Raw genomic sequence first — 14,027 nt, 5'->3', positions numbered from 1 at the left:
GAATGATACGCAGAGCCTCTCACCTCCCGGGCTCTGTATGAATGATACGCAGGGCCTCTCACCTCCCGGGCTCTGTATGAATGATACGCAGGGCCTCTCACCTCCCGGGCTCTGTATGAATGATACGCAGAGCCTCTCACCTCCCGGGCTCTGTATGAATGATACGCAGAGCCTCTCACCTCCCGGGCTCTGTATGAATGATACGCAGAGCCTCTCACCTCCCGGGCTCTGTATGAATGATACGCAGAGCCTCTCACCTCCCGGGCTCTGTATGAATGATACGCAGAGCCTCTCACCTCCCGGGCTCTGTATGAATGATACGCAGAGCCTCTCACCTCCCGGGCTCTGTATGAATGATACGCAGAGCCTCTCACCTCCCGGGCTCTGTATGAATGATACGCAGAGCCTCTCACCTCCCGGGCTCTGTATGAATGATACGCAGAGCCTCTCACCTCCCGGGCTCTGTATGAATGATACGCAGAGCCTCTCACCTCCCGGGCTCTGTATGAATGATACGCAGAGCCTCTCCCCTCCCGGGCTCTGTATGAATGATACGCAGAGCCTCTCACCTCCCGGGCTCTGTATGAATGATACGCAGAGCGTCTCACCTCCCGGGCTCTGTATGAATGATATGCAGAGCCTCTCACCGCCCGGGCTCTGTATGAATGATACTCAGAGCCTCTCACCTCCCGGGCTCTGTATGAATGATACTCAGAGCCTCTCACCTCCCGGGCTCTGTATGAATGATACGCAGAGCGTCTCTCCTCCCGGGCTCTGTATGAATGATACGCAGAGCCTCTCACCTCCCGGGCTCTGTATGAATGATACGCAGAGCCTCTCACCTCCCGGGCTCTGTATGAATGATATGCAGAGCCTCTCACCTCCCGGGCTCTGTATGAATGATATGCAGAGCCTCTCACCTCCCGGGCTGTGTATGAATGATATGCAGAGCCTCTCACCTCCCGGGCTCTGTATGAATGATATGCAGAGCCTCTCACCTCCCGGGCTCTGTATGAATGATATGCAGAGCCTCTCACCTCCCGGGCTCTGTATGAATGATATGCAGAGCCTCTCACCTCCCGGGCTCTGTATGAATGATACTCAGTGTCTCACCTCCCGGGCTCTGTCTGAATGATATGCAGAGCCTCTCACCTCCCGGGCTCTGTATGAATGATACTCAGAGCCTCTCACCTCCCGGGCTCTGTATGAATGATATGCAGAGCCTCTCACCTCCCGGGCTCTGTTTGAATGATATGCAGAGCCTCTCACCTCCCGGGCTCTGTATGAATGATATGCAGAGCCTCTCACCTCCCGGGCTCTGTATGAATGATACGCAGAGCGTCTCTCCTCCCGGGCTCTATATGAATGATATGCAGAGCGTCTCACCTCCCGGGCTCTGTATGAATGATACGCAGAGCCTCTCACCTCCCAGGCTCTGTATGAATGATACTCAGAGCCTCTCTCCTCCCGGGCTCTGTATGAATGATATGCAGAGCGTCTCACCGCCCAGGCTCTGTATGAATGACACGCAGAGCCTCTCACCTCCCAGGCTCTGTATGAATGACACGCAGAGCCTCTCACCTCCCAGGCTCTGTATGAATGACATGCAGAGCCTCTCACCTCCCAGGCTCTGTATGAATGATATGCAGAGCCTCTCACCTCCCGGGCTCTGTATGAATGATATGCAGAGCCTCTCACCTCCCGGGCTCTGTATGAATGATACGCAGAGCATCTCTCCTCCCGAGCTCTATATGAATGATATGCAGAGCGTCTCACCTCCCGGGCTCTGTATGAATGATACGCAGAGCCTCTCACCTCCCAGGCTCTGTATGAATGATACGCAGAGCATCTCACCTCCCAGGCTCTGTATGAATGATACGCAGAGCGTCTCACCTGCCGGGCTCTGTATGAATGATACGCAGAGCCTCTCACCTCCCGGGCTCTGTATGAATGATACGCAGAGCCTCTCACCTCCCGGGCTCTGTATGAATGATACGCAGAGCGTTTCACCCCCCGGGCTCTGTATGAATGATACGCAGAGCGTCTCACCTCCCGGGCTCTGTATGAATGATACGCAGAGCCTCTCACCTCCCGGGCTCTGTATGAATGATACGCAGAGCCTCTCACCTCCCAGGCTCTGTATGAATGATACGCAGAGCATCTCACCTCCCAGGCTCTGTATGAATGATACGCAGAGCGTCTCACCTCCCGGGCTCTGTATGAATGATACGCAGAGCCTCTCACCTCCCGGGCTCTGTATGAATGATACGCAGAGCGTTTCACCCCCCGGGCTCTCTATGAATGATACGCAGAGCCTCTCACCTCCCGGGCTCTGTATGAATGATACGCAGAGCGTTTCACCCCCCGGGCTCTGTATGAATGATACGCAGAGCGTTTCACCCCCCGGGCTCTGTATGAATGATACGCAGAGCGTCTCACCCCCCGGGCTCTGTATGAATGATATCACAGGATCCCCGTGCCGAGGTAACAGACGTTTCATGCCTGGTTTCTTAGCTCAGCCCACCTGGACCTCCATGAAACTGTCTGTGATGATCCAGGAAGCCAACACCATCAGCAGCAAGCTGAGGAAGCACACCGTGTTCAGCAGGTAACGCCACGCAACCTCGTGCTGTGACAGAGGGCTGAGTGTGGCAGAGCTGGCGGAGAAGGGGTTAATTCCCGTTGCGTTCAGCTGATGCTGGAATTGATGACTTGCATAATGACAGTCACATAGTCACATAGTAGATGAGGTTGAGAAAAGACGTAGGTCCATCAAGTACAACCTATGCTAAATTTAGACAACAGATACTTTATCCTATATCCGTACTTACTTATTGATCCAGAGGAAGGAAAACACAAAGCCCCAGTGACACATCATCCAATGATATCTCATAAGGGGAAAAATAAATTCCTTCCTGACTCCAAGAATTGGCAATCAGATTACTCCCTGGATCACCATCCTTCCCATGTATACTTATTTGGTATATCCCTGTATACCTTTCCCATCTAAAAAGATGTCCAACCTTTTTTTGAACAACTATTCTATCTGCCATCACAGTCTCCATGGGTAATGAATCCCACACTGTAACTGCCCTTACTGTAAAGAACCCTTTCCTTTGTTACTGGTGAAATCTCCTTTCCTCCAACCTTAAGGGATGGCCCCGAGTCCTTTGTACTGCCCGTGGGATGAATAGTTTTTTTGAAAGCTCCTTGTACTGTCCCCGAATATATTTGTATACACAGCTCAACCCCGTTATAGCGTGGCGCTTGGGGTCCAAAGAATCCCATCGCGTTATATGCGAAAATCACACCATGGTAACCGGCATCAAATTAAGCCGCAGGGTCGCGTGACGTTGCGTTGCCATGAAGCCGAGGAGGAGGGGGAGCGCTGGCAGCCAGCTCCCAGCCACCTAGGACATGATGAACCTTGGTCACCCCTGCAGTCACAGGGGAGGCTAGAAAACGGCATGGTATGAGATCTGCATATTATTGGGAGCCATGCTCACACCGCGTTAAAAGCGGATTCGCATTGTAACGGATCGCACTATAACGGGGTTGAGCTGTAGTTATCATATCCCCTCTTAGACGCCTCTTTTCTAATGTAAATAAATCTAATTTAGCTAGCCTCTCCTCATAAGTTAGATTGTCCATCCCCTAAATTAATTTGGTGGCTTTTCTCTGCACTCACTCTAGTTCCAAAATCTCTTTTCTAAGGAGTGGCACCCAAATAGTACTCCATATTCAAGGTGTGGTCTTACTAATGCTTTGTAAAGGGGCATAATTATGTTTTCTTCCCTTCCATCTATTGCCCGTTTAATGCAAGATGCCCGTTTAATGCAAGATAAGATCTTGTTTGCCTTTGCAGCTACTGCATGACATTTGCACTATTGCTAAGCCTGCTTATACAAGCACTCCTAAATCCTTCTCCATCAAGGATTCCCCCAATATATCTCCATTTAATTTGTAAGTCGCCTTTTTATTCTTGCATCCAAAATGCATAACCTTACATTTATCTGTATTAAACCTCATCTGCCATTTACCTGCCCACGTTTCCAGTCTCTCCAAGTCCTTCTGGAGAGAAATTATATCCTGCTCTGATTCTACTACCTTACACTGTTTAGTATCATCAGCAAAGATGGAGACTTTGCTCTCGATGCCAACCTCAAGGTCATTCATAAACAAGTTAAAAAGCAGGGGTCCCTGTACCGATCCCTGAGGTACTCCATTCACAACTTTAGCCCAACCTGAAAAAGTTCCATTTATGACAACCCTCTGTTGTCTGTCCTTCAACCAGTTTTCAGTCCAGGTGCATATATTTTTACGGAGTACAATTTCCTTTATTTTGTACACAAACCTCTTGTGTGAAACCGTATCAAAAGCCTTTGCACAATCTAAGTAGACCACATCAACTGCATTACCCTGGTCTAAATTCCTACTTACCTCCTCAAAGAAACAAATAAGGTTAGTTTGGCATGATCTATCCTTCATAAATCCATGCTGACTATTACTAATAATTTTGTTTTCCATTGGGCATTCCTGAATATTATCCCATACTAAACCTTAAAGTAGCTTCCCCTTCTATTGAAGTCAGGCTAACAGATCTGTAATTCCCCGGTTGTGATCTAGCTCCCTTTTTAATTATAGGCACCACATCTGCTTTGCGCCAATCTTGTGGTACTGAGCCTGTGGAAATGGAGTCCTTGAATATTAAATATAATGGTTTGGCTTTTACTGAGCTTAACTCCTTGAGAACTCTTGGATGTATGCCATCGGGGCCAGGTGCCTTATTTACTTTAATTTTATAAAGCCGCCTATGAACTTCTTCCTCAGTTAAGCAATTGTTCATTAATATAGAGGTTGTGGCTTCCTCCTGCGGCACTACTATTGAAACTGTTTCTTCCCTAGTAAACAGAGGCAAAGAATGTGTTTAATACCTCTGCTTTTTCCTTATCTCCAATAATCTGCCTGCCCATCTCACACTGAAAGGGTCCTATATTTTCTTTTCTCTTTTTTTTTGTTATTAAGGTACTTAAAGAACTTTTTAGGGTTGACCTTACTTTCTTTTGCAATCCTTTTTTCATTATCCATTTTTGCTAATTTGATTGCCCTTTTGCAATTTTTGTTACATTCCTTATAATTCTGATACGATGTCTCTGTCCCTTCTGACTTAAAGAATCTAAACGCCTTCCTCTTCTTGTCCATTTCCTCCCCTACCTGTTTATTTAGCCACATTGGTTTTGACTTATTTCTTTTATACTTATTACCCAAGGGTATACACTGATAAGTGTGCTTTTCTAACAATGTTGTAAAGACTGCCCATTTATCTTCTACTTTTTTTCATGCAAAAGCATCATCCAAATGTATTACTTGTAGATTAAACCTAAGTTTATTAAAATCTGCCTTTCTAAAGTTTAAAGTCTTGGTTAAACCCAATTAAGTTTTTGATCATTTATTTCAAATGAGACCATGTTATGATCACTGTTACCCAAATGTTCCAGGACTTGAATATTTGTTATCACTTCTACATTGTTTGATGTGACCAAATCCAGAACTGCCCCTCTCCTGGTTGGTTCCTCAATAATTTTGGTCGTATAATTGTCTTTAAACACCCCCAAAAACCTGTTTCCTTTTGTTGTAACGCTAATCTCATTGCCCCAGTCTATGTCTGGATAATTAAAATCCCCCATTAGGCCGAGTCCATGGTCCCTGCTTGCTCGCTGAGGCGCGCTGAGGCGCAGGGAAAGCGGGTGCTTTCCCTGGCCTTGCGTTTGCTTACCGCAAGCGCTCTCAGCAGCCGTCAGGGGGCGGTCCGGGGGGGCGGGCGCGTCACTGGCCGGGGGCGGGCCAGTGACGTCACGGAGCTGGTTTGCCCTCATTGGGCGAACCACTCATGTGACCGGCCTGTCTCGCCGGCAAGCGGGGGAATTTTAAATTCCCCCAAGACCTGCGCTTCCGCAAGCACGCGGAAGCGCAGGTGAGCCCCTACTAAAGCCGCTCTAATTGCGGCTGTAGGGGCTCAGTGCTGAGCGGGAGCGCGTGTCAGCACGCTTCCGCAAGCAAGCAGCAAACATGGCCGGGGCCTTATGCAAACATGACCCAGTTTTCATGCCTTCTCCATTTGCAAAAGTATTTTAGCTTCCTCAATCTCACAGATATTTGGTTGTTTATAGCATATTCCCACAAACATTTTCTTTATACTTTTACCTCAACTGCTAATTTCTATCCACAAGGTCTCTACATTTTCATCATTCCCTTCAAAAACATCATCCCTTATAATAGGTCCAGGTTTAACATATAAACATACGCCGCCTCCCCTTCTATTTGTTCGATCCTTCAGAAAAAGGGAATAACCCTCTAAATTAACTGTCCAGTCATGAGTTTCATCCCACCATGTTTCAGTAATGCCTATGATATCATACTGCTCCCTTGCAGCTATTAATTCAAGCTCTCCCATTTTATCTGTCAGGCTTCTTGCATTAGCAAGCATGCATTTAAGGTTGTTTTCAGCCTGTACTATTATCTTATCTGCTCCTTCCTTTCTGCTCCAATTAGATTTAGGCTTTAGAAGTTTTCTTGTATTATCTGTATTTACTATGTATGCAATATATATATATGTAGCATTAGTCGGTCCTGGAGTTAGCGTTGGGGTTTAAATTCCTGGTGTATACAGGGCCAGGGGAGCGGGGGTGGGTTATACAGCAGGGCCCCGCTCATTTGGGGGGTTCCGTTCCAGGCCGCCCCCGTAAAGCGGAAATCCCAGTAACGCGGAAATCCCGGTAACGCGGAAATCCCGGTAACGCGGAAATCCCGGTAACGCGGGAATCCCGGTAACGCGGGAATCCCGGTAACGCGGGGATCCCGGTAACGCGGGGATCCCGGTAACGCGGGGATCCCGGTAACGCGGGGATCCCGGTAACGCGGGAATGCCGGTAACGCGGGAATCCCGGTAACGCGGGAATCCCGGTAACGCGGGAATCCCGATAACGCGGGAATCCCGATAACGCGGGAATCCCGGTAACGCGGGAATCCCGATAACGCGGGAATCCCGATAACGCGGGAATCCCGATAACGCGGGAATCCCGGTAACGGGGAAATCCCGGTAACGGGGAAATCCCAGTAACGCGGAAATCCCAGTAACGCGGGAATCCCAGTAACGCGGGAATCCCAGTAACGCGGGAATCCCAGTAACGCGGGCCCTGCCGTACTGTATTGTACCTTTTGAAAACAGAGCTGCAGATCTGTAACCCGACTGTTTCGCTGACAAATGGCATCTGACAAGGAAATGCACAACTGCTGCTTAGTGACAGCCGGATACTCGGCTGCTGAGCGCGTCATGCCGAAAATTGCCGGAAAAACAAAAAAAGCGCCGTACCTAATGAATGTGGGTATACTTTGGGAATAGACGTATGAGCGGAACACCGTAAAGCGGGGCCCTACTATTCAGGGCTGAGGGGAGGATTGGGTTATACAGTGCTGGGGGGAGGATTGGGTTATACAGGGCTGGGGGGAGGATTGGGTTATACAGGGCTGGGGGGAGGATTGGGTTATACAGTGCTGGGGGGAGGATTGGGTTATACAGGGCTGGGGGGAGGATTGGGTTATACAGTGCTGGGGGGAGGATTGGGTTATACAGGGCTGGGGGGAGGATTGGGTTATACAGGGCTGGGGGGAGGATTGGGTTATACAGGGCTGGGGGGAGGATTGGGTTATACAGTGCTGGGGGGAGGATTGTGTTATACAGGGCTGGGGGGAGGATTGGGTTATACAGGGCTGGGAGGGGGATTGGGTTATACAGTGCTGGGGGGAGGATTGGGTTATACAGTGCTGGGGGGAGGATTGGGTCATACAGTGCTGGGGGGTAATTGGGTTGTACATGGCTGGGAGGGGGATTGGGTTAGACATGGCTGGGAGGGGGATTGGGTTATACAGGGCTGGGAGGGGGATTGGGTTATACGTGGCTGGGAGGGGGATTGGGTTATACAGGGCTGTGGGGTAATTGGGTTGTACGTGGCTGGGGGGAGGATTGGGTTATATATGGCTGGGGGTAGGATTGGGTTGTACATGGCTGAGGGTCTGGGATGGGTTATACACGGCTGTGGGGTAATTGGGTTGTACATGGCTGGGGGTCGGGGATGGGTTATACAGGGCTGAGGGGAAGAATCAAGTTATACGTGGCAGGGGGGGCTTGGGTTTTACATGGTTGGGGGGCCTTGGTTATACATGGCTGGAGGCGGGATTCGGTTTACATGGTTGCGGGGGATTTGGTTATACATGGCTGGGGGGAGGGATTGGGTTATATATGGCTGGGGGGAGGATTGGGTTATACAGGGCTGGGGGGAGGATTGGGTTATACATGGCTGGGGGGGGATTGGGTTATACATGGCTGGGGGGAAGATTGGGTTATATAGGGCTGTGGGGAGGATTGGGTTATACATGGCTGGGGGGGATTGGGTTATACAGGGCTGGGGGGAGGATTGGGTTATACATGGCTGGGGGGGGATTGGGTTATACAGGGCTGGGAGGAGGATTGGGTTATACATGGCTGGGGGGGATTGGGTTATACATGGCTGGGGGGAGGATTGGGTTATACAGGGCTGGGGGGAGGATTGGGTTATACATGGCTGGGGGGGGATTGGGTTATACAGGGCTGGGGGGAGGGATTGGGTTATATATGGCTGGGGGGAGGATTGGGTTATACAGGGCTGGGGGGAGGATTGGGTTATACATGGCTGGGGGGGGATTGGGTTATACATGGCTGGGGGGAAGATTGGGTTATATAGGGCTGTGGGGAGGATTGGGTTATACATGGCTGGGGGGGATTGGGTTATACAGGGCTGGGGGGAGGATTGGGTTATACATGGCTGGGGGGGGATTGGGTTATACAGGGCTGGGAGGAGGATTGGGTTATACATGGCTGGGGGGGATTGGGTTATACATGGCTGGGGGGAGGATTGGGTTATACAGGGCTGGGGGGAGGATTGGGTTATACATGGCTGGGGGGGGATTGGGTTATACAGGGCTGGGGGGAGGATTGGGTTGTACATGGCTGGGGGTCGGGTATGGGTTATACAGGGCTGAGGGGAAGAATCGGGTTATACGTGGAAGGGGGGGCTTGGGTTTTACATGGTTGGGGGGCCTTGGTTATACATGGCTGGGGGCGGGATTCGGTTTACATGGTTGGGGGGGATTTGGTTATACATGGCTTGGGGGAGGGAATGGGTTATACGTGGCTGGGGGGAGGATTGGGTTATACAGGGCTGGGGGGAGGATTGGGTTATACATGGCTGGGGGGGGGGATTGGGTTATACATGGCTGGGGGGAGGGATTGGGTTATACATGGCTGGGAGGGGTATTGGGTTATACAGGGCTGGGAGGGGGATTGGGTTATACGTGGCTGGGGGGAGGATTGGGTTATACAGGGCTGTGGGGTAATTGGGTTGTACATGGCTGGGGGGAGGATTGGGTTATACAGGGCTGGGGGGAGGATTGGGTTGTACATGGCTGGGGGATGATTGGGTTATATAGGGCTGGGGGGAGGATTGGGTTGTACATGGCTGGGGGTCGGGGATGGGTTATACAGTGCTGTGGGGTAATTGGGTTGTACATGGCTGGGGGTCGGGGATGGGTTATACAGGTCTGAGGGGAAGAATCGGGTTATACGTGGCAGGGGGGGCTTGGGTTTTACATGGTTGGGGGGCCTTGGTTATACATGGCTGGGGGCGGGATTCGGTTTACTTGGTTGGGGGGGATTTGGTTATACATGGTTGGGGGGGATTTGGTTATACATGGCTGGGGGGAGGGATTGGGTTGTACATGTCTGGGGGTCGGGGATGGGTTATACAGTGCTGTGGGGTAATTGGGTTGTACATGGCTGGGGGTCGGGGATGGGTTATACAGTGCTGTGGGGTAATTGGGTTGTACATGGCTGGGGGTCGGGGATGGGTTTTGCTGGGCTGAGGGGAAGAATCAGGTTATACGTGGCAGGGGGGGCTTGGGTTTTACATGGTTGGGGGGCCTTGGTTATACATGGCTGGGGGCGGGATTCGGTTGACATGGTTGGGGGGGATTTGGTTATACATGGCTGGGGAGAGGGATTGGGTTGTACATGGCTGGGGGTCGGGGATGGGTTATACAGTGCTGTGGGGTAATTGGGTTGTACATGGCTGGGGGTCGGGTATGGGTTATACAGGGCTGAGGGGAAGAATCGGGTTATACGTGGCAGGGGGGGCTTGGGTTTTACATGGTTGGGGGGCCTTGGTTATACAGGTACATGGCTGGGGGCGGGATTTGGTTTACATGGTTGGGGGGGATTTGGTTATACATGGCTGGGGGGAGGGATTGGGTTATACATGGCTGGGGGAGGATTGGGTTATACATGGCTGGGGGGAGGATTGGGTTATACAGGGCTGGGGGGAGGATTGGATTATACATGGCTGGGGGGGTTGGGTTATACATGGCTGGGGGGGATTGGGTTATACAGGGCTGTGGGGTAATTGGGTTGTACATGGCTGGGGGGAGTATTGGGTTATACATGGCTGGGGGGAGGATTGGGTTGTACATGGCTGGGGGGAGGATTGGGTTATACACGGCTGGGGGGAGGGATTGGGTTATACATGGCTGGGGGAGGATTGGGTTATACAGGGCTGGGGGGAGGATTGGGTTATACATGGCTGGGGGGGGATTGGGTTATACATGGCTGGGGGTAGGGATTGGGTTATACATGGCTGTGGGAAGGATTGGGTTATACATGGCTGGGGGGGGGGGATTGGGTTATACATGGCTGTGGGGAGGATTGGGTTATACATGGTTGGGGGGGATTTGGTTATACATGGCTGGGGGGAGGGATTGTGTTATACATGGCTGGGGGGAGGATTGGGTTATACATGGCTGGGGGGGGATTGGGTTATACATGGCTGTGGTGAGGATTGGGTTATACATGGTTGGGGGGGATTTGGTTATACATGGCTGGGGGGAGGATTGGGTTATACATGGTTGGGGGGGATTTGGTTATACATGGCTGGGGGGGATTGGGTTATACATGGCTGGGGGGAGGATTTGGTTATACATGGTTGGTGGGGATTTGGTTATACATGGCTGGGTGGAGGGATTGTGTTATACATGGCTGGGAGGAGGATTTGGTTATACAAGGCTGGGAGGGGGATTGCGTTATACGTGGCTGGGAGGGGGATTAGGTTATACAGGGCTGGGAGGGGGATTGGGTTAGACATGGCTGGGAGGGGGATTGGGTTATACAGGGCTGGGAGGGGGATTGGGTTATACAGGGCTGGCAGGGGGATTGGGTTATACATGGCTGGGGGGAGGATTGGGTTATACATGGCTGGGGGGAGGATTGGGTTATACATGGCTGGGGGGAGGATTGGGTTGTACATGGCTGGGGGGAGGATGGGGTTGTACATGGCTGGGGGGAGGATTGGGTTATATAGGGCTGGGGGGAGGATTGGGTTGTACATGGCTGAGGGTCTGGGATGGGTTATACAGTGCTGTGGGGTAATTGGGTTGTACATGGCTGGGGGTCGGGGATGGGTTATACAGGGCTGAGGGGAAGAATCAAGTTATACGTGGCAGGGGGGGGCTTGGGTTTTACATGGTTGGGGGGCCTTGGTTATACATGGCTGGGGGCGGGATTCGGTTTACATGGTTGCGGGGTATTTGGTTATACATGGCTGGGGGGAGGGATTGGGTTATACATGGCTGGGGGGAGGATTGGGTTATACAGGGCTGGGGGGAGGATTGGGTTATACATGGCTGGGGGGGGATTGGGTTATACATGGCTGGGGGGAAGATTGGTTTATACAGGGCTGTGGGGTAATTGGGTTGTATATGGCTGGGGGGAGGATTGGGTTATACAGGGCTGGGGGGAGGATTGGGTTATACATGGCTGGGGGGGGGATTGGGTTATACATGGCTGGGGGGAGGGATTGGGTTATACATGGCTGGGAGGGGTATTGGGTTATAAAGGGCTGGGAGGGGGATTGGGTTATACGTGGCTGGGGGGAGGATTGGGTTATACAGGGCTGGGGGGAGGATTGGGTTATATATGGCTAGGGGGAGGATTGGGTTGTACATGGCTGGGGGAGGATTGGGTTATATAGGGCTGGGGGGAGGATTGGGTTGTACATGGCTGGGGGTCGGGGATGGGTTATACAGTGCTGTGTGGTAATTGGGTTGTACATGGCTGGGGGTCGGGGATGGGTTATACAGGGCTGAGGGGAAGAATCGGGTTATACGTGGCAGGGGGGGGCATGGGTTTTACATGGTTGGGGGGCCTTGGTTATACATGGCTGGGGGCGGGATTCGGTTTACATGGTTGGGGGGGATTTGGTTATACATGGCTGGGGAGAGGGATTGGGTTGTACATGGCTGGGGGTCGGGGATGGTTATACAGTGCTGTGGGGTAATTGGGTTGTACATGGCTGGGGGTCGGGTATGGGTTATACAGGGCTGAGGGGAAGAATCGGGTTATACGTGGCAGGGGGGGGGGCTTGGGTTTTACATGGTTGGGGGGCCTTGGTTATACAGGTACATGGCTGGGGGCGGGATTCGGTTTACATGGTTGGGGGGGATTTGGTTATACATGGCTGGGGGGAGAGATTGGGTTATACATGGCTGGGGGAGGATTGGGTTATACATGGTTTGGGGGAGGATTGGGTTATACAGGGCTGGGGGGAGGATTGGGTTATACATGGCTGGGGGGGGTTGGGTTATACATGGCTGGGGGGGATTGGGTTATACAGGGCTGTGGGGTAATTGGGTTGTACATGGCTGGGGGGAGTATTGGGTTATACATGGCTGGGGGGAGGATTGGGTTGTACATGGCTGGGGGGAGGATTGGGTTATACACGGCTGGGGGGAGGAATTGGGTTATACATGGCTGGAGGAGGATTGGGTTATACAGGGCTGGGGGGAGGATTGGGTTATACATGGCTGGGGGGGGGATTGGGTTATACATGGCTGGGGGTAGGGATTGGGTTATACATGGCTGTGGGAAGGATTGGGTTATACATGGCTGGGGGGGGGGGGATTGGGTTATACAGGGCTGTGGGGAGGATTGGGTTATACATGGTTGGGGGGGATTTGGTTATACATGGCTGGGGGGAGGGATTGTGTTATACATGGCTGGGGGGATGATTGGGTTATATATGGCTGGGGGGGGATTGGGTTATACATGGCTGTGGGGAGGATTGGGTTATACATGGTTGGGGGGGATTTGGTTATACATGGCTGGGGGGAGGATTGGGTTATACATGGCTGGGGGGAGGATTTGGTTATACATGGTTGGGGGGGATTTGGTTATACATGGCTGGGGGGGGGATTGGGTTATACATGGCTGGGGGGAGGATTTGGTTATACATGGTTGGTGGGGATTTGGTTATACATGGCTGGGGGGAGGGATTGTGTTATACATGGCTGGGAGGAGGATTTGGTTATACAGGGCTGGGAGGGGGATTGGGTTATACGTGGCTGGGAGGGGGATTGGGTTATACATGGTTGGTGGGGATTGGGTTATACATGGCTGGGGGGAGGGATTGTGTTATACATGGCTGGGAGGAGGATTTGGTTATACAGGGCTGGGAGGGGGGATTGCGTTATACGTGGCTGGGAGGAGGATTTGGTTATACAGGGCTGGGAGGGGGATTGCGTTATACATGGCTGGGGGGAGGGATTGGGTTATACATGGCTGGGGGGGAGGATTTGGTCATACAGGGCTGGGGGGAGGATTGGGTTATACATGGCTGGGGGGGGGGATTGGGTTATACATGGCTGGGGGGAAGATTGGTTTATACAGGGCTGTGGGGTAATTGGGGTTGTATATGGCTGGGGGGAGGATTTGGTTATACAGGGCTGGGGGGAGGATTGGGTTATACATGGCTGGGGGGGGGGATTGGGTTATACATGGCTGGGGGGAGGGATTGGGTTATACATGGCTGGGAGGGGTATTGGGTTTATACAGGGCTGGGAGGGGGATTGGGTTATACGTGGCTGGGGGGAGGATTGGGTTATACAGG

General features: G+C 51.9%; 1 protein-coding gene across 1 annotated transcript in view; it reads left to right on the top strand.

Annotated features, from left to right (window-relative positions):
• KIF14 (kinesin family member 14) overlaps nt 1-14,027 on the top strand; it is a 245,239-nt gene that overhangs the window by 144,852 nt on the left and 86,360 nt on the right. Inside the window, exon 20 of the mRNA XM_075617062.1 lies at nt 2,515-2,608. Within this exon, the coding sequence (XP_075473177.1) occupies nt 2,515-2,608 (94 nt within the window). The remainder of the gene's footprint in view (nt 1-2,514; nt 2,609-14,027) is intronic.

Source organism: Ascaphus truei, chromosome 10, assembly GCF_040206685.1.
Source record: "Ascaphus truei isolate aAscTru1 chromosome 10, aAscTru1.hap1, whole genome shotgun sequence".
NCBI lineage: Eukaryota > Metazoa > Chordata > Amphibia > Anura > Ascaphidae > Ascaphus > Ascaphus truei.
The sequence above is the reverse complement of the archived record's forward strand: the minus strand, read 5'-3'. Positions and strand labels throughout refer to the sequence as shown.